Genomic DNA, 21,146 nt, shown 5'->3' on the forward strand with positions numbered 1-21,146 from the left:
ATCAGGGACAGTGTCACAGCTGTAGAAAGGGAGGAAGTCCTGGAGGAATCATCAACTGAGTCAGTGTGGGTGGAAGTCAGAAACAGAAAGGGAGTGATCACTCTATTGGGAGTATTCTACAGACCCTCCCTGTAGCAGCAGAGACACTGAGGAGCAGATCGGGAGGCAGATTTTGGAGAGGTGCAAAAATAACAAGGTTGTTATCATGGGTGATTTCAACTTCCCTAACGTTGATTGGCATCTCCTTGGTGGAAAGAGGATAGATGTGGCAAAGTTTGTTCAGTGTGTCCAGGAAGGATTCCTGACACAGTATGTGGACAAACTGACAAGAGTCGAGGCCATTCTGGACCTGGTAGTAGGCAATGAGCCTGATCTGGTTTCAGATCTCTCGGTGGGAGAACATTTTGGAGATAGTGACCATAACTCCTTGACCCTTACCACAGCTTTGGAGAAGGATAGGAGCAGATGATATGGGAAAGTATTTAACTGGGGGAGGGGGAATTATGCTCTTAGGCAGGAACTTGGGAGTGTAAATTGGGAACAATGTTCTTGGGGAAGTGCACAGTGGACATGTGGAGGTTGTTTAAGGAATAATTGCATGGGGCTCTGGATAAGTTTGTCCCATTGAGGCAGGGTAAGGATGGAAGAGTGAAGGAACTGTGGTTGACACGAGATGTTGAATATCTTGTCAAGAGGTAGAAAGAAGCTTACCTGAGGTTTAGAAAGCATGGATCAGACCAGGCTCTGGAGAGATACAAGGTAGCCAAGAGGGAGCTTAAGAATGGACTTAGGAGAGCTAGGAGGGGGCATGAGAAATCCTTGGTGAGTAGGATCGAGGAAAACCCCAAGGCATTCTACACGTGTATATAAAGAATAAGAGGATGACTAGAGTGAGGGTAAGACTGATCAGGGATAAAAGAAGAAACGTGTGCCTGGAGTGGGAAGAGGTAGGGGGAGGTCCTTAATGAATACTTTGCTTTGGTATGGAGAGAGACCTTGATGTTTGTGAGGATGGCGTATGACAGATTGATATGCTAGGGCATGTCGATGTGAGGAAAGAGGATGTGCTGGAACTATTGAAAGGCATTAGGATGGATAAGTCACTGGGGCCATATGGGATATATCTGAGGTTATTATGGGAAGCTAGGGAAGAGATTGTTGCGCCTTTGGCGATGATCTTTGCGTCCTCACTGGCCACAGGAGTAGTGCCGGATGATTGGAGGGTGGCAAATGTTGTGCCTCTGTTTAAGAAAGGAAGTAGGGAGAACCCTGGGAATTACAGACCAGTGAGTCTTACTTCAGTGGTGGGAAAACTACTGGAGAAGGTTCTTAGAGACAGGATTTATGGGCATTTAGAGAAGCGTAGGCTGATTAGGGACAATCTGCATGGCTTTGTGAAAGGCAGGTCGTGCCTCACGAGCCTGATTGAATTCTTTGAAGATGTGACAAAGCACATTGATGAAGGTAGAGCAGTGGATGTGGTGTACATGGATTTTAGTAAGGGGTTTGATAAGGTTCCTCATGGAAGGCTTATTCAGAAAGTCAGGAGGTATGGGATCCAGGGAAACTTGGCTGTGTGGATTCAGAATTGGCTCACCCATAGCAGACAGAGGGTGGTGGAAGATGGGGAGGGTATTCTGCCTGGAGGTCGGTGACCAGTGCTGTTCCACTGGAATCTGGTCTGGGATCCTTGCTCTTTGTGATTTTTATAAATGTCTTGGATGAGGATGTGAAAGGGTGAGTTAGTTTGCTGATGATACAAAGGTTGGTGGTGTTGTGGATTGTGTAGAAGGTTGCTGTATAACAGGATTTTGATAGAATGCAGAGCTGGGCTGAGAAGTGGCAGATGGAGTTCAACCCAGATAAGTGTGAAGTGATACACCTTTGGGAGATCGAATTCAAAGGCAGAATGCAAGGTTAATGGCAGGACTCTTAGCAGTGTGGAGGAATAGAGGGATCTTGGGATCCACGTCCATAGATCCCTCAAGGTTGCCGCACAGGTCGATAGGGTTGTTAAGAAGGCGTATGGAGTGTTAGCCTTCATTAGTCGGGGTATTGAGTTCAAGAGCCACAAGGTAACGTTGCAGCCCTATAGAACTCTGGTCAGACTACACTTGGAGTATTGTGTTCAGTTCTGGTCGCCTCATTATAGGAAGGATGTGGAAGCTTTAGAGAGGGTGCAGAGGAGGTTTACCAGGATGTTGCCTGGATAGGAGAGCATGTCTTATGAGGATCGGTTGAGTGAGCTAGGGCTTTTCTCTTTGGAGAGGTGACTTGATAGAGGTGTACAAGATGATGAGAGGCCTAGATCGAGTGGACAATCAGAGACTTTTCCCAGGGCGACAATGGCTAACAAGGGAGGACATAATTTTAAGGTGTTTGAAGGAAGGTATAAGGGGGATGTCTGGGGTAAGTATTTTACACAGAGTGGTGGGTGTGTGGAACGCACTGCCGGCAGATGTTGTGGGGGCAGATAAATTAGCAACATTCAAGAGACTCTTAGCCCCCTATTTTTCTATCATTCATGTGCCTATGTAGGAGGGAAGGGTTATATAGGTTTTAGAGCAGGATAAAATGTCAGCACAACATTGTGGGCCAAAGGGTCTGTACTGTGCTGTAGTGTTCTAAGTTCTGTTCTAAAATGTAGGTGGTCTGATTAGTAAATTTGGAGATGACATGAATATGGGAGTAGTGAGGAAGAATGTAGATCAGTTGGAAATTTGGCCTGAGAAATGGCAGATGGAATTTAATCTGAACAAGTGTTAGGTCAAATGTATGAGAAAAGTATGCAGTGAATTGCAGGACCCATAGGAGCACTGATGTGTCACAGGATCGTGGGGTGCTTGCAGTCCCTGAAAGTGGCAATGTAGGGATTGGGTGGTAAAGAAGACATACACTATACCTGCCTTCATTTATTCAGGCACTGAGTTTAAAAGTTTGCTAGTCATGTTGCAGCTGTATATAACTTTAGTTAGTGTGTATAACATTCTACTGCCACATTGAGACCAGACGCAGGTTGAGGAACAACATCTCGTATTCTGCCTTGGTAGTCTCTAACCTGATGGCCGCAACATTGATTTCTCTAACTTCCACTGACCCCCTTGTTGTGAAACAGTTTGGGGTCTCAGAAGGCAAGGACTCTGAACACATAGAGATATATGATTTATTTACAAAGACAAACGTGGGGAAAGGGTAACAGGAATAACACACACACGTGCAGTTTTTTGTGAGTGTGGGGAAAATTGCAACAGGTAAAAAAAAACACACACCCACTCACTTACTCACTCACTCCTGAACTAGTTACAGCGCAGGCATGGCTGTATGCCACCAGGGATACTAACTAAGGGGCATTCAATGTGTCCACCTCCATCAAGTTTAGATCACGCTAAGAGTACACCACACTGCGTTTAAGAGTCAGACCACACTTGGAGTACTGTGTCCAGTTCTGGTCGCCTCATTATAGGAGGGATGTGGAAGCTTTAGAGAGGGTGCAGAGGAGATTTACCAGGATGCTGCCTGGATTGGAGAGCATGTCTTATGAGGATAGGTTGAGTGAACTAGGTCTTTTCTCTTTGGAGAGGAGGAGGATGAGAGGTGACTTGATAGAGGTGTACAAGATGATAAGAGGCATAGATCGAGTGGACAGTCAGACTTTTTCCCAGGACAACAATGGCTAACAGGAGGGGACATAATTTTAAGGTGATTGGAGGAAGGTAAGTTCTTTACACAGAGACTGGTGGGTGTGTGGAATGCATTGCCGGCAGAGGTTGTGGGGACAGATACATTAGGGACATTTACGAGACTCTTAGATAGACACATGAATGATAGAAAAATAGGGAGCTTTGTGGGAGGGAAGGGTTAGATAGATTTTAGAGCAGGATAAAATGTCGGCACAACATTGTGGGCCGAAGGGCCTATACTGTGCTGTTGTGTTCTACGTAAAATGCTCCCAACCCTTTTAACAGTGCACACCTCAGCAATGATTTCTCCAGTGCTGTTTCACAGTGCTCGGCCTGGAGCGAAGCAGGGTAATCCCTCGGAGACAAAAGAGAGAGAGCCGAGCACATATGGCACTCTTTATAGTGCTGAGGGATCCAGCCCAGGTAATTTAAAAAGGCCAATGGCCCGGTGCTGGCAAGGACTATTTGACCACAAAGGTCAGTGGTCAGGTGTGCGATGATGGGTGAGGCAGGGCCAAACCTTGATTGGCCGTGGTGTGTCTTCTGATCAGGCAGGGACAGTGCTGTCATGTGACAGTCACGACCCTCCACAATACACCCCTCCCCTCTTCCCCCCACCTTTCCTCCCCCCTCCCCTTTGTTTTCCCTCATTCCTGTGGCCCCCTTCACCCTTTCTCACCCCTCCCCCAGCCTTATGACCTGCCCATCTATTCCCCACCTTCTTCCCTTTATTCCATGGTCTCCTGTGCTTTCCTACCAGATTTCTCCTCCTTCAGCCTTTTGCTGCTTCTGCCCATCACCTCTCAGCTTCTTGCATCACTCCCTTGCATTTCACCCACCTACCTTCCCCCTCTCACTTGGGCATGCCTATCACCCGCCAGCCTGTGCTTCTCCCCCTCCCCTGACCACCTTATTCTGGCTACCTCTTCCTTTCCGGTCTTGATGAAGCATCTCGACCCGAAAAGTCGACTATTTATTTCCCTCCAGATGCTGTCTGACCTGCTGAGTTCCTCCAGTATTTTGTGTGTGTAACTTTGGTTAGGTACATTTTGTGTATTGTGTGTAGTTCTGGTCACCATATTACAGGAAGGATGTGGAGGCTTTGGAGAGGATGCAGAAGAGGATCACTAGGGTGTTGCCTGGATTGAGTCATAGAACTATAGAGCACAAAAATAGGCCCCTCGGCCCTACTTGTCTTTGTCAACCAAGTTGTCTAACTGAGCTAATCCCATTTGCCTGCCTTTTTACCCCATATCTTTCTAAACCTTTCCTGTCCACGTACCTGTGCAAATACCTTTTTACATGTTGTAATTGTACCCACCTCTACCACTTCCTCTGGCAGGTTATTCCATATACTCACTATGTGGAAAAAATTGCCCCTTACGTGCCTTTTTAAATCTTTCCCCTCTCACTTTAAACCTATGTCCTTTGGTTTTGGACTTCTATATCCTGGAGAAAACATCTTGGCTAGTCACCTTATCTATGCCCCACGTGATTTTATACACCTCCAAGTTCACCCTGCAGCCTCCTACACTCTGGGAGGGGGGTGTGGGGGTGGAGCCCTAGTTTATCCAGCCTCTCCTTATAACACAAGGCCTCCAGTCTTGGTAACATTTTTGCAAATCTTTTTTGCAGCTTCTACAGTTTAATGACATTCTTCCTATAGTATTATGAGTGGAGACTATTAAGTTTAATGAGAGTTTGGACAAACTCGGGATGTTTTCTCTGGAGAGTCAAAGGCTGGGTGGGGGCTACCTGATAGAAGTATAAAAAGGATTATGAGAGCCATAGGACTAGATGGTCTTTTTCCAAGGTGGAAATGTTATGCTAGAGGTCTTTGCTTAGAACCATAGAATAATACAGCACAATACAGGCCCTTTGGCCCAACATGTTGTGCCGCCCTTCAAACCACACCTAAGACTATCTAACCCTTTTCTCCCACATATCTCTCTATCTTAAATTCCTCCATATGCTTATCTAACAACCTCTTGAACTTGACCAACGTATCGGCCTCCACCACCACCCCAGGCAGCGCATTCCATGCACCAACCACTCTCTAGGTGAAAAACCTCCCTCTGACATCTCCCTTGAACTTCTCACCCATTACCTTAAAGCCATTTCCTCTTGTTTTGAGCATTGGTGTCCTGGGAAAGAGGTGCTGGCTGTCCACTCTATCTATTCCTCTGAATGTCTTGTATACCTCTATCATGTCTCCCCTCATCCTCCTCCTCTCCAATGAGTAAAGCCCTAGCTCCTTTAGTCTCTCCTCATAATCCATACTCTCTAATCCAGCATCCTGGTAAATCTCCTCTTCACCCTTTCCAATGCCTCCACATCCTTCCTATAATGAGGCAACCAGAACTCGACACAGTACTCTAAGTGTGGCCTAACCAGAGTTTTGTAAAGCTGCATCATTACTTCGTGGCTCTTAAACTCGATCCCACGACTTATGAAAGCTAACATCCCTTAATCTTTCTTAACTACCCTATCCACCTGTGAGGCGACTTCCAGTGATCTGTGGATATGAACCCCCAGATCCCTCTGCTCCTCCACACTGCCCAGAATCCTGCCATTTACCTTGTACTCCGCCTTGGAGTTTGTCCTTGCAAAGTGTACTACCTCACACTTCTCTGGATTGAACTCCATCTGCCACTTGTCAGCCCAGCTCTGCATCCTATCAATATCCCTCTGCAAGCTTCGACAGCCCTCCACACTAACCACAACACCACTGATCTTTGTGTCATCTGCAAACTTGCTAACCCACCCTTCTACCCCCTCATCTAAGTCATTAATAAATATCACAAAAAGTAGAGGTCCCAGAACTGACCCCTGTGGGACACCACTAGTCACAGCCCTACAATCTGAATGCACTCCGTCCACCACAACCCTCTGCTTTCTACAGGCAAGCCAATTTTGAATCCACACGGCCAAGCTTCCTTGGATCCCTTGGCCTTTGACATTCTGAAGAAGCCTACCATGCTGAACCTTGTCAAACGTTTCACTAAAATCCATGTAGACCACATCCACTGCACTACCCTCATCAATCTTCCTGGTCACCTCCTCAAAGAACGCTATCAGGCTTGTGAGGTAAGATCTTCCCTTCACAAAGCCATGCTGGCTGTCCCTAATCAGTCCATGTTTCTCCAAATCCTATCTCTTAGAATCCTTTCCAACAGTTTACCCACCACAGACGTAAGGCTCACCGGTCTGTAATTCCCTGGACTATCCCTACTACCTTTTTTGAATAAGGGGACAACATTCGCCACCCTCCAATTCTCCGGTACCATCCCCGATGACAACGAGGATTCAAAGATCCTAACATACTGTTCAGCAATCTCCTCCCTCGCCTCATGAAGCAGCCTGGGGAATATTCTGTCAGGCCCTGGGGAGTTACCTGTCCTAATATTTTCTAACAACACCAACACATCCCCTCTCTTGATATCTACATACTCTAGAACATTACCCTTACCAACTCTGTCCTCAGCATCATCAATACCCCTCTTCTTGGTGAATACTGAAGAGAAGTATTCATTGAGAACCTCATCCACTTCCACAGCTTCCATGGACATCCTCCCACCTTTGTCTTTAATTGGACCTACCTTTACTCTAGCCATCCTTCTGCTCTTCAGATACGAGAAAAAAGCCTTGAGATTCTCCTTAACCCTACTCGCCAAAGCCTTTTCATGTCCCCTTCTCGCTCTCCTCAGCCCTTTCTTAAGTTCCGTCCTTGCTACTCTATATTCCTCATGAGCCCTGTCTGATCCTTGCTGCTTACACCTTATGTATGCTGCTGCCTTCTTCCTAACTAGTTGTTCCACCTCTCTCATCACCCACGATTCCTTCACCCTGCCATTCCTTCTCTGCCTCACCGGGACAAATTTATCCCTAACATCCTGCAAAAGATCCCTGAACATTGACCACATCTCCATAGTACATTTCCCTTCAAAAATGTCATCCCAATTTACACTCTCAAGTTCTTGCCTTATAGCCTCATAATTCACCTTTCCCCAATTAAATATCTTCCTGTCCTCTTTGCTCCTATCCCTGTCCATGACAATTCTAAAGGTTATGGAGCAGTGGTTGCTGTCCCCCAAATGCTCACCCACTGATAGATCTGTCACCTGACCTGGTTCATAACCTAAAACTAGATCTAATATGGCATTCCCTCTAGTCGGCCTGTCAACGTACTGTGTCAGGAATCTGTCCTGGACACACTTGACAAACTCTGCCCTGTCTAAACCTTTGGCACTAAGTAGGTACCAATCAATATTTGGAAAGTTGAAATCTCCCATTATAATAACCCTGTTATTTTCACATCTTTCCAAAAACTGCCTCCCAATCTGCTCCTCAGTATCCCTGCTGCTACCAGGGGGCCTATAGAATACTTCCAGGAGGATAACTCCTTTCTTGTTTCTAACTTCCACCCATATTGACTCTAGAGAGGATCCTTCTACATTATCTATCCTTTCTGCTGCTGTAACAGTGTCCCTGACCAGTATCGCCACCCGTCCTCCTCCTCTTCCTCCCTCCCCACTCCTCCCCCCCCCCCCCCCCCCCCCAATCCCTTTTAAAACACTGAAAACCAGGAATATTCAATATCCATTCCTGCCCTGATGTCAGCTTGAAGGTAAGGGGGAAAGTTAAAGGAAATTTGTGAGGCAAGTTGTCTTTTCACCGAGTGGTAGGTTCCTGGGACACGCTGCTGAGGGAGGTGGTACAATAGCAAAAGCAGATACGAGAGCAACGTAGCTGGGTGCTGACTTTGTATATTTCATATAATAGGACCCTGAGATTTGTTTGTACTGCAGCATTTTGTAATATTACTGTGTTTAAATAATTTGCGTTTTCAGTTTTCCTGCCAGAATTTAACCAAGATGCACATTGGAAACCATGCCAGTGACAGTTGAACTGTACTTATAGCATCACTTTTTAAAATTGCAATTCATTTTTGTAATTGGGCATTTAGTCATAGCTATACAGCACAGAAACAGGCTCTTCGGTCCAACTCCTAAATGAGCTTTCCTGTGCTCCTCCCTGAGATGGTACACTTTGGAAGGACAAACTCCAAGATGGAGTACAAAGTTAATGGCAGGATTCTGGGCAGTGGGATCTGGGGGTTCATATCCACAGATCCCTGAAAGTCGCCTCACAGGTGGATAGGGTAGTTAGAAAGCTTGTGGGATGTTAGCATTCATAAGTCGTGGGATTGAGTTTAAGAATGTCATTAAGACATTCTTCAAGTATATTAGGAGGAAAAGGGTAACTGGGGAATGACTGGTGATCCCTTATGGATTAATGTGTGGAACCACGGAAAATGGGCTTGGCTGTAAATGAATATTTCTCATCCGTATTTACTGTGGAGAAGGCCATGGAGGCCAAAGAATTAAGTGAAACGAATAGTGATGTATTGGAACGTATCCACATTGCAACAGAGATGGTGCTCAAATAGCAAGGTGGATAAATCTCTGGTTCCGGACCAAGTGTATCCTAGGTCATTGTGGGAAGCTGGGGAAGAAATTGCAGGGGCCCTGGGAGAGAGATTTTGCATCATTAGCCATGAGTGAGGTACTGGAAGACTGGAGGTTGACTAATGTTATGCCTTTATTTAAGAAGGGCTGCAATGACAAACCAAGGAACTGCAGGCCAGTGAGCCTAACAGTGGTGGGAAAGTTACTGGAAGGGATTCTGAGGGACAGGATCTGCCAACAACTGGAAAGGCAAGGACTAATGAGGGATAGTTAGCATGGTCTTATGCATGGGAAATCGTGCCTCACAAATTTGATTGAGTTTTTTGAAAAGGTAATGAAGAAGATTGACAAGGGCAGGACGGGAGTCATTGTCTGCAACAACTAGTAGTTCCACAATAACAACCTCTTGCTCAATGTCAGTAAAATCTGAAGAGCTGATTGTTGACCTCAGGAAGAGGAAAGAGGGCAAACGTGCACTTGTCTACATTGGGATATCGGCAATGGAGAGAGTTAACACCTTTAAATTCCTGGGTGTTAATATGTCAGATGACCTGTCCTGGGCCTAGCACATAAATGCAATCACAAGGAAGGCATGCCAGTGTCTAGGTTTGGCTTGTCACCAAACAGCAACCTATTTCTACAGATGTACTGTTGAAAGTATCCTGACTTGTTGCATCACGGTCTGGTATGGCAACTCGAATGTGCAGGAATGCAAGAAGCTGCAGAGAGTAGTGGACTCAGCCCAATACATCATGGGCACATCCCTCCTCACCATTAGTACCTAACAGGAGGCACTGCCTCAAGAAGGCAATATCCATCATCAATGATCCCGACCATCTGGACCATGCCATCTTCTTGCAGCTGCCATCAGGTTTCTATACCTCCTGCCTGAAGTCCCACGTCACCAGGTTCAAGAACAGCTACTTCCCTTCATCAATTTGGTTCTTGAACCAACTGATACAACCCTAATCACCGCAAAAGTATGACAACTTTGATCACTCTGCTCTAAAATGGACTTTGTATTATTTTTGTTCTAATTGTATTCTTTCTTGTAAAACTTTTGTATAATTTATGTTTAACTTGTTTTTCTTGTGAATGCTGCTTATCTGCCATGTGCCTGCGATGCTGCTGCATGTACGTTTTTCAGTGCATCTCTGCATACATGTACTTCTGCATACAGCAATAAACTTAACATTGACTTTATCTACATTGACTTTAGGAAGGCCTTTGACAAGGCTAGTCTGGAAGGTTGGATCACATGGGATTCAGGGTGAGCAAGATGATTGGATACAAAATTAACGGTGGAAAGCCATAGAGAGTGGTAGTGGAGGGTTGTTATTCAGATTGGAGGTCTGTGACTGTAAAATATAGGAGCAGAATTATGCCATTTGGCCCACTGAGTCTGCTGTGCTATTCATTCACAGCTGATTTTTTTTTTCAACCCCTTTCTCCCCCCTCCTCCCCATAACCCTTAACTCCCTTACTAATCAAGAACCTATTCATTTCTGCCTTAAATACACCCAATGACTTGGCCTCCACAGCCCTCTATGATAATGAATTCCACAGATTCACCATCCTCTGCCTGAAGAAATTCCTCCTCATCTCAGCACTAGTCATACAACACAGAAACAGGCTTTTCAGCCCAACTGGTCAATGCCAACCAAGATTTCCATCTAAGCTGGACGCATTTGGCCCATACCCCTCTAAACCTTTCCTATCTGCGTACCTATCCAAGTACCTCCTTAAATGTTGTTAACATACCTGCCTCAACCACTTCCTCTGGCAGCTCATTCCATATATTGACCACTCTCTGGGTGGAAAAAGTTGCCCCTCGAGTTACTATTAAATCTCTCCCCTCTCACCTTAAATCCTTGCCCTCCAATTCTTGATTCCCCAACCCTGGGGAAAAAGACTATGCCTATTTAACCCATCTGTGCCCCCCATTATTTTATACACCTTTAAGATCACCCCTCATTCTCCTACGCTCCAATGGAAAAAGTCCCAGCCTGCTCGGACCCTCTCCATAAGTCAGTCCCTTGAGTCCCAGCAACATCCTTGTAAATCTCCTCTGCACTCTTTCCAGCTTAATGGCATCTTTCTTATAGCAGGGTGACCAAAACTGGACACAATATTCCAAATGTGGCTTCACCAGCATCTTGTACAACTGCAGCATAACATCCCAACTTCTATGCTCTATGCCCTGACTGATGAAGGCCAGTGTACCAAAAGCCACCTTCACCACTGTGTCCACCTGCGATTTTACTTTCAGGGAACCATGTACTTGTAAAACAGAGGGACCTAGGAGTATAAAACTCCCCAGCACCCTGCCATTAACTGTAAAAGTCATACACTCATCAAATGCAGCACTCATCTGACTTGAACTTCATTTGCCATTCTTCGGCCCAGTTACCCAGCTGAAAATCCTGATAACCAACTTCACTGTCAATGACACTACCCATTTTAGTGTCACCTGCCAACTTACCATTCTCATCCAAATCATTGATATAGATGAAAATAGCAATGGGCCTAGCACTAGTCACAGGCCTCCATTCCGAGAAACAACCTTCCACTATCACCCTCTGCTTCCTACTGTCAAGTTAATTGTATATCCAATTTGCTAGCTCTCCCTGGGTCCCATGCGATCTATCTTTCCATAGCAGCCAACCACGTGGAACCTTTTTAAAGGCCTTACTGAAGTCCACATAGACCACATCTAAAAGGATATCCCTTTATAATGAGGCTGTGCCCTTGGATCCTAGACTCTCCTGCTAGTGAAAACATTCTCTCCACGTCCACTCTATCCAGGCCTTTCAGTATTCTGGTAGGTTTCAATGAGATCTCCCCTCATCCTTCTGAACTCCCAAGTACAGGCCCAGAGACATCAAATGCTCCTCACAGATTAAGCCTTTCATTCCTGGGATCATGCTTGTGAACCTCATCTGGACCCTCTCCAGGGCCAGCATGTCTTTCCTTAGATAAGGGACCCAAAATTGCTCTCAATATTCCAGATGCAGACTGATGAGTGCCTTATAAAGTCTCAGCAGTACATCCTTTTATGTTCTAGTCCTCTTGAAATGAATGCTAACATTGTATTTGCCTTCTTTAGTACTGACTCAACTTGCAAGCTTAAGGGAATCCTGAACTAGGACTCCCAAGTTCCTTTGCACCTCTGAATTCTCTCCCCATTTAGTCTACACCTTTATTCTTCCTATCAGTGCATAACCCCACACTTCCCTACGCTGTATTCCATCTGCCACTTTGCCCGCTCTTCCAACCTGTCCCAGTCCTTCTGCAGACTCCCTGCCTCTGCAACACTACCTGTCCCTCCACCTGTCTTGTTATCATCTGCAAACTTTGCCACAATGCCATCAGTTCCTTCATCCAGATCATTAATGTATAAAGTGACAAGTTGTAAATACTGACCCCTGTGGAACTCGACTAGTCACCAACAGCCATCCTGAAAAGAACCCCTTTATCTCCACTCTCTCGTTTCTGCCAGTCAGCCAATCTTCTATCCATGCTAGGACATGATAGGTTCTTAACTTGTTTAGCAGCCTCGTGTGCAGCATCTTGTCAAAGGCCTTCTGAACATCCCAGTAAATGACATCCACCTATTCTCCTTTGTCTAACCTGCAGGTTACCTCCTCAAAGAATTCTAACAGATTTTCTCAGGCAAGATCTTCCTTTAACAAAACTGTGCTGACTTCACCCTATTTTGTCACGTATTTTCAAGTATCACAAATTTCATCCTTAATAATGGACTCTTAAATTCTTACCAATCACTGAGGTCAAGCTAACTTCCCCATAATTTCCTGTCTTCTGCCTCCCTTAAACCTGGGTGTCACATTTGAGTTTTCCAGTCCTCTGAGACCCTCCCTGACTCCAGTGATTCTGGAAAGATCACAGCTAATGCTTCCACAATCTCTTCAGCTACCTCTTTTAGAACTCTGGGATATAGTTTGGTCTAGGTGATTTATTCACCTCCAGGCCTTTAAGTTTCTGAGCACCTTCTCCTTAATAATGGACCAGTGGCGTGCCGCAGGGATTGCTTTGTTTATCATCTATATTAACAATTTGTACAACAGTGTTGTTAATGTGGTTAGTAAGTTTGTTGATGACACCAAAATTGGTGGTGTATTGGACAGCGAAGAAGGTTATCAAAGATTACAACAAGATCTAGATGAACTGGGGAAATGGGCTAAGGCATGGCAGATGGAATTTAACTTAGACAAGTGCAAGGTGTTGCATTTCAGTCAGTTAAACCAAGGAAGGACTTGCGCAGTCAGTGGTAGAGTCCGCAAGAATTTTGTAGGACAGAGATGTTGGGGTACAGGTATATAGTTTCCTGAAAGTGGTGACACAGGTAGACAGAGTGTTGAAGGAGGTCTTTGGCACACTTGCCTTCATCGGTCAGGGCATTGTGTACAGGAGTTGGGATGTCATGTTGCAACTGTATGTTGATGAGAGCACATTTGGAGGATTGTACACAGTTCTGGTCGCCCAGCTGTGGGAAGTATGTCATTAAGATGGAAAAGGTGCAGAAAAAATTCACAAGGATGCTACTGGGACTGGAGGGCTTGAGTTGTGAGTGGCTGATTAGGCTGGCAGTTTGTTTACTGGAGCGTAAGAGGCTGAGGGGTGACCTTTATAGAGGTTTATAAAATCATGAGGGGCATAGATAATCTGAATGGTTACAATTTTTTTTTCCCCAGGGTAGGGGAGTCTAAAACTAGAGGGTGTAGATTTAAGGTAAGAGGGGAAAGATTTAAAAGTGACCTTTGGGGAATTTTTTCCGCAGAGGGTGGTGGGTATATGGAACAAACTGCCAGAGGAAGGTGTAGCACTGCGTGTAATTACAATGTTTAAAAGACATTTGGACAGGCATGTGGATCAAAAAGGTTTGGAGACAGCTAAATACAAGCAAATGGGACTAGCTGGGATAGACATGTCGGTGGGTATGGGTGAGTTGGGCTGAAGGGCTAGTTTCTGTGCTGACTCTAATTATGCTGCAATTAAAATATTTTCTGCACTATAACCAATTGTTATATTGCTGTAAGATATCTGAACACCTGTTCTTTTTCTCCAAACAGTACTGAATCAGCTTCCACTTCCCTCTCCACTGCCTGCTACCACCACCAAGAGCTTGCTATTTGGAGGGAGAATTGCAGAAGATGTAAATTGCCTCATGGGCTGTCGAGATGAAAGCCTCATCTCACAGTTAGTACATAGCCTCAGTCAAGTCTCCACAGATCATATGTAAGTACAATTGTGTTATTTTCTGATTGTTTGTTAAAATATATTATTTCTGAGTTTGTATTCCTGGTGGGCATGCCACAACACAAGAATGACTGAAGAGCATTTTAGCCACCAAGATTTATGTATTCAGTAGCTTAACCAGAAATAAAGTACTGCTGATGTTGGCAGTGGGGGTGGGGGAGGCACTTGCTTGAGAAAGTCAGTGGTGTGTTTATGGAACACTATAATGGAATTCCTGCCTGTTCCTTTTCCCTTGTTTGCCCTCAGTGCTTTCCATTGCACTGCCACAATATCTTGAAAATTCTTTTCTAAATATGGAGATAATAATTGTTCACAGCCCTCCAGATGTGATCTCATTAGCACCCTGTAATGTTGCATTAAAATCTGCTTTTATGTTCTGTAAATAACGGCTAGCATTCCACTACCTTTCTCATTAATTGCCATTAGTTTTAAGATGGTGATGGAAAAGGATAGGACAGGTCCACAGGTTAGGGTTCTAAACTGGAGCAGGGCTGATTTTGGGGAAATTGAAGTCGATTGAGAGAGCCTGTTTGAAGGGAAAGGAATGAAAGGTAAGTGGGAGACATTTAAGAGCGAGATATCAAGAGTCCAGAGGCAGCATGTTTCAGTCAGGGTGAAGGGTAAACCTGGCAAGTTTAGGGAACCCTGGCTGATGAGATATTGAGGGTCTGGTTAAAGAAATGAAGGAAGCATACATTGGGTTTAGGATGTCAGGGACAAGTGAATCCCTTGATGATTATATGACAATGAAGGAAAAGAGAGTGTATGATAGGGGTCTGGCAGACAAGGATAAGGAAAATCCCAAGAGGTTCTATAGATGTATTAAGAGTAAAAGGGGGAGAGAGTAGATCCCCTTGGCGATCCGCAGGGCTGCCTATGGCTCGAGCCACAGGAGATGGGTGGGATTTGTAACAAATATTTCTCCCTAGTATTCACTGAGGAGAAAATCATGGTTGCTCAAGAGATAAGGGCAACAAGTGGAGATGTTTTGGAAAACATTCATATTACCAGGGGAAGGTATCTGACTGAGTGCATCCTCAGACTTTGTGGGAGGTTAGAGAAGAAATTGCGAAGGCCCTTGGGGAGATATTTGCTTCATTGTTAGCCACTGGTGAAGTTCCTGAAGACTGACATTAATGACATTAGTCATTCTGTTGTTTAAAAAGGGTCGCAAGGACAAGCCAGGGAATGACAGGCTGGGCAGCCTGATGTCAGTGGTGGGGAAGCTACTAGAGGGAATTCTGAGGGACAGGATCTACAAGCATTTGACTAGGAGGAGTCAGCATGGCTTTGTGCCTGGAAAGTAGTGTTTGACAAATCTTTGAAGAGATAACTGAAAGGGTAGACAAGGGCAGAGCAGTGTGTGTTGTCTACATGGACTTTATCAAGGTTTTTGACAAGGTCCCACATGGCAGGCTGGTCTGGAAGGATAAGTGCCATGGAATCCAGGATGAGCTGGTTAGGTGGATTCAAATTGGCTTGGAGGTAGGAAGCAGAGGGTGGTGATTGAAGGTTATTTCTCAGAATGGAGGCCAGTGCCTAGTGGTGTGCTGCTGGGGTTGGTGTTGGGATTGTTATTCGTTATTTATATAAATGATTTGGATGCAAATGCACAAAGCTTGGTCAGTAAGTTTGCAGATGACACAAAATTAGGATTTGTTGTTGATAGTGATGAAGGTTGTCATAGACTACAGGGGGATCTTGATTAGTTAGGGAAGTGGCCAATGGATTTCAATACAAGTAAGTGTGAGGTGATGCATTTTGGAAAGTCAAACCAGCGTAGGACTTGTACTATGAATGGTAGGGCACTAGGGAGTATAATGAAACAGAAGGACCAAGGAGTACAAGTGCATAGTTTGTTGAAAGTGGCGTCTCAGGTAGACAGGGTGGTGAAAATGCTGGCTAGGTTATTGAGTCAGGTTATTGAGTATAGGATTTGGGACATTATGTTGCAGTTATATGTCATTGGTGAGGCTGCATTTTGAGTACCGTGTACAGTTTTGGTCATCCTGTTCTAGGAAAGATGTGGTTAAACTGGGAAGAGTGCAGAATAGATTTATGAGGATGTTGCTTGGACTAGAGGGCCTGAGTTATAGAGAGATGTTGGCTGGGCTAGGTCTTTATTCTTTAGGATGTGGGAGAATGAGGGGTGACCTTAAAGAAATGTTTAAAATTTTAAGAGGAATAGATAAAGTGGATGGTGATGGTCTTTTCCCCAGGGTAGGGGAGTCCAAAACTAGGGGGCATAGGTTTAGGGTGAGAGGGGAAAGATTTAAACAGGACTTGAGGCACACCCTTTTCATGCAGAGGGTGTTAAGTATATGGAATGAGGATGTGGTTGAGGCAGGTACAATAGTATTATTTAAGAAGCACTTGGATAGGTACATGGAGGGGCAGGGCTTGGGATATGGGCTGAATGCAGGAAATTGGGACTAGCTGGGTGGACAACATGGTTGGCATGGACTCATTGGGCCAAAGGGCCTGTATTCGTGCTCTGACTCTATTCTGTACTGGGACCCCTAGATCCTTTTGTAACCTCACTCAATTTAAATAATTTGCTTTTTCGTTCTTCCTTTGATCCTAGCTAACATTAAATTTTCCCACATTACATTCCATCTGCTGATGTCTTGCCCACTCACTTAACCTGTTGCTATCCCTATGCAGGTTCTGAGTCCTCCTCACAATGTGCCAATCCACCTTTTTCTAGCATCTGCAGTCCTTTGTTTCTCCACCTTTTTCTAAATTTGACTACAGTACACATGATCCCATCATCCATATCATTAATATAGATTTGAAATAGTTGAGGCCCTACCACTGTAAAGGTAAGGGATAAGAGATTGAGGGGTTCTGAGAGAATTTTTTTTTACACCAAAAGTGGTCGGGATCCAGGGTGTATTAGCAAATTGGCATGTGGTAGGAGGCAGAGGGCGGTAGTGGAGGGTTGTTTTTCAGATTACAGTCATGTAACCAGTGTTAACATAGAACAGTCAGCACAAGGAACAGTCCCTTTGGTCCACAATGTCTGCGCCAAACACAATGTCAAATTAAACTAATTCTCTTCTGCCTGTACATGATCCATATCCCTCCATGCCCTGAATATTCATATCTGTCTAACAGCCGCTTAAATGCCACTATCATATCTGCTTCCACCACTTCCCTGGTAGCTCGTTTCAGGAATCTACCACTCTGTTTAAAAAAAACTTTCCACACACTTCTTCTTTAAAGTTTCCCACTCTCACCTTAAATGCACATTTCTAGTACTTAACATTTCTACCCTGGGAAGAAATGTGCCACAGTAGTCAGTGATGGGCCCTCAATTGTTAGTAATATATTCTATTCCAAATCATTAACATATAAATGGCATGATAAGCAAGTTTGTGGGTAATGCCAAAAGTTGGTGATGTAGAAGACGGTGAAGGAGGTTGTCTAAGGTTACAACAGTATCTAGATCAACTGGGAAAGTGGGCAAGGGAAATCCTGATGAAATTTAACTTGGGCAAGTGGAAAGTAATGCATTTTGGGAAATTAAACCAGGCCAGAAAATACTCAGTGAATGGCAGGGTCCTGGGGAGTGTTATTGAACAGCGAGACCTTGGGGTACATGTACATAGTTCCCTGAAGATGTGAACACAGGGTGGTGAGGAAGGTGTATGGCACGCTTGCTTTCATTGGCTGAGGCATTGAGTATATAGGACTTAGGATTTTGTTACAGTTCTACAAACTGTTGGTTAGGCCACACTTGGGAGTATTGTGTGTAGTTCTGGTTGCCAAAGGTAGGACAGAGGTTATTGTATACATGAACTTTCGTAAAACTTTTGACGAGGCCCCTCATGGTAGGCTGATCCAGAAGACACAGCACATGGGATCCATGGAGATTTGGTAGATTGGATTAGTAAATCTGCAGAAAACACAAAAATTGGCAGAGTTGTGGATAGTGAGGAAGGTTGTCCAAGGATTCAGCAGGATATAGCCCAGTTGGAAATGTGGGGAGAGAAATAGCAGATGGAGTTTTGTCCAACCAAATGTGAGGTGTTGCACTTTGGGAGGTGAAATGCAAGAGGAAAGTACACAGTAAATGACAGGACCCTTAGGAGCGTTAATGTACAAAGGCAACTTAAGGTGCAAGTCCATAGCTTCCTGAAAGTGGCAACATGTAGATCGGCTGATAAAGAAGGCATACATATACATGCCTTCGGCAGTTGGGGTGTTGAGTAGAAAAGTTGGAAAGTCATGTTGCAGTTGTATAAGACTTTCGTTAGGCTATATTTGGAGTATTGTGTGCAGTTCTGGTCATTGCATTACAGGAAGGATGTGGAGGCTTTGGAGAAACTGCAGAAGAGGTCCACTAGGATGTTGCCTGGATTGGAATGTATTATTAGCTATAAGAGGTTGGATTTTCTCTGGAGTGACTCTAATACGTAACACATTTCACACGATATGCTAAACGCTTATTTTTCAAATTTTTTTAAATTACTAGCAGGCAAATACAATTAAGAATATACGGGCTCACACCTTTTATAACAGGAAAACGTTTATCCTCGAAGGGTTAACCTTCCACCACAGTTGATGGGGTTCTCAACTGGATCAGTTCCCTTTTCCACATTGTCCTCCCAGCCAGAGTAATAAGGTTCCCCTTGTCAGCTTCTACTCTACCAGCCTTCACAGTCAGTAGATTATCCTCCATAATTTTCCCCACCTTCAACATGATGCTACCACCAGAAATCTTTCTCCCCAGCATTTGTAAGGGGCCATTCCCTCTGCAACTTCCTGGTTCACCCTTCCATTTTCATCAACAGTCACTTCTCTTCCTCCCCATGTAACCACAGGAGATGCAATATCTGCCCCTACCTCCATCCAGGTAGACAAAACATCTTTGAGCCACTCCTTCCAGGTCAAGCAGTATTCACTTACCCTACCCTACTTAGTGCACTGTAGTTAATATGTGGTGTTGCATTTGTTTATCATTGTCACTTGTACTGAGATAGTGGGAAAAACTTGTCTTTGCATAGTGTTCGTACAGATCAATTCATTGCACAGTGCATTGAGGTAGTACAGGGTAAAAACAATAACAGAAAAATAGGGGGCTATGTGGGAGGGAAAGGTTAGATAGACCTTAGACCAGGATAAAATGTTGGCAAAACATTGTGGCCCGAAGGGCCTATACTGTGCTGTAATGTTCTATGTTCTAATACAGAGTAAAGTGTCACAGCTGTAGGGAAGTGTATTGGTAGATTGTGAGGTCAAGAGTCCATCTCATCGTTTAAGGGAACTGTTCAATAGTCTTATCACAGTGGGATAGAAGCTGTCCTTGGCCTGGTGGTATGTGTCTTCAGGCTCCTGTATCTGATGGGAGAGGGGAGAAGAGAGAATGACCCGGGTGGTTGTGGTTTTGATTATGCTGGCTGCTTCAATGACCTGGGGGGGGGGGAATCTTTGGCTGCCTCACTAAGGCAGCAAGAGGTATAGACAGAGTGCATGGAGGGGAGGCTGATTTCTGTGATGTGCTGGGCTGTGTCCACAACTTTGCAGTTTTCTGGGGTCCCAGGCAGAGCAGTTGCCATACCAAGCCATGGTGCATCCAGATAGGATACTTTCTATGGTGCATCGATAAAAGTTGGTGAGTGTCAAAGGGGACATGCCAAATGTCTGCTCTACATTAGTTCCCTCTGTAGCATCTGGTGACCCTGAGCATCCAACTACCTCCCACTTTAATTTTACATCCAATTGTTACTCTGACCTCTCTTTGGCCCTTTATACTGCACATTCAGATGGGAAATATTACAATTCTCAAGACTCATTGAATTCGGCAATTGATAATAAACGCCTTTCCAGTTTGAAAACTAGCCATTTCTGATGGTGTGTTCATTTTAGTGCTAGGGGTATTAAAGGTAAGGGTGATGAACGAATCAGTACATAAAACTATGATGATGTGGCTATTATAGAGACAGGACTGGATGCTTAATGTTTGAGAGTTTTGATGTTTTAGAAAAGATAAGGAGGTAAGGGGAGGGGGAATTGCACTGTTAATCAGGGACAATATTACAGCTGCACTCTGATGGGATAAAACTATAGACCTCCCCAATAGCCACTGGAACATTGAGGAACAGACATGCAGGCAGATTAGGGAAAGGTGCAAAAACAATGGAGGAGTTGTCATGGGTGACCTCAAGCCTCATATAGACTGGGACTACCCCCCCCCCCCAGTGTAAGTTTACAGGGCAGAATTTGTTAGGTGCATCTAAGAGGGTTTATTAGATGGATAGTCCAACTAGGGAGGGGCCATACTAGGCCTGGTACTGGGAAATGAGCCTGGCCAGGTAGCTGACCTTTCAGTGGGAGAACATTTAGGAAATGGTGATCACAACTCAAGTTTTAGCGTAGCTATTGATAAGGATAAGTATGGACCTTGCAGGAGAGTACTGAATTGGAGCAAATTACAAAAGTATTAGGCAGGAATGAAGGAAAGTTAATTGGAAACAGCTGTTTTTGGGCAAGTCCATATCTGATATGTGGAGGTTGTTTAAAGATGAACTGCACTGAATATAGGACAGGTATGTTCCAGTGAGAAGGAAGGACAAGGGTGACAAGATAAGAGAACCTTGGATCACAATAGACATGTTGAATTTAGTTAAGGAGAAAAAGGAAGCTTATTTTTAGGAAGCCTAAAATCAAACTTAGCGCTGATTGTAAAGAAGCTAAAAAAGAACTTAAGGGAATTAGG

The 21,146-nt window shown here is 44.5% G+C and overlaps 1 protein-coding gene across 1 annotated transcript in view; it reads left to right on the forward strand.

Moving 5' to 3' along the window:
* LOC127572471 (nipped-B-like protein) overlaps positions 1–21,146 on the forward strand; it is a 469,472-nt gene that overhangs the window by 89,493 nt on the left and 358,833 nt on the right. Inside the window, exon 3 of the mRNA XM_052019793.1 lies at positions 14,239–14,404. Coding sequence (XP_051875753.1) covers positions 14,239–14,404 — 166 coding nt within the window. The remainder of the gene's footprint in view (positions 1–14,238; positions 14,405–21,146) is intronic.

Source organism: Pristis pectinata, chromosome 7, assembly GCF_009764475.1.
Source record: "Pristis pectinata isolate sPriPec2 chromosome 7, sPriPec2.1.pri, whole genome shotgun sequence".
Lineage (NCBI taxonomy): Eukaryota > Metazoa > Chordata > Chondrichthyes > Rhinopristiformes > Pristidae > Pristis > Pristis pectinata.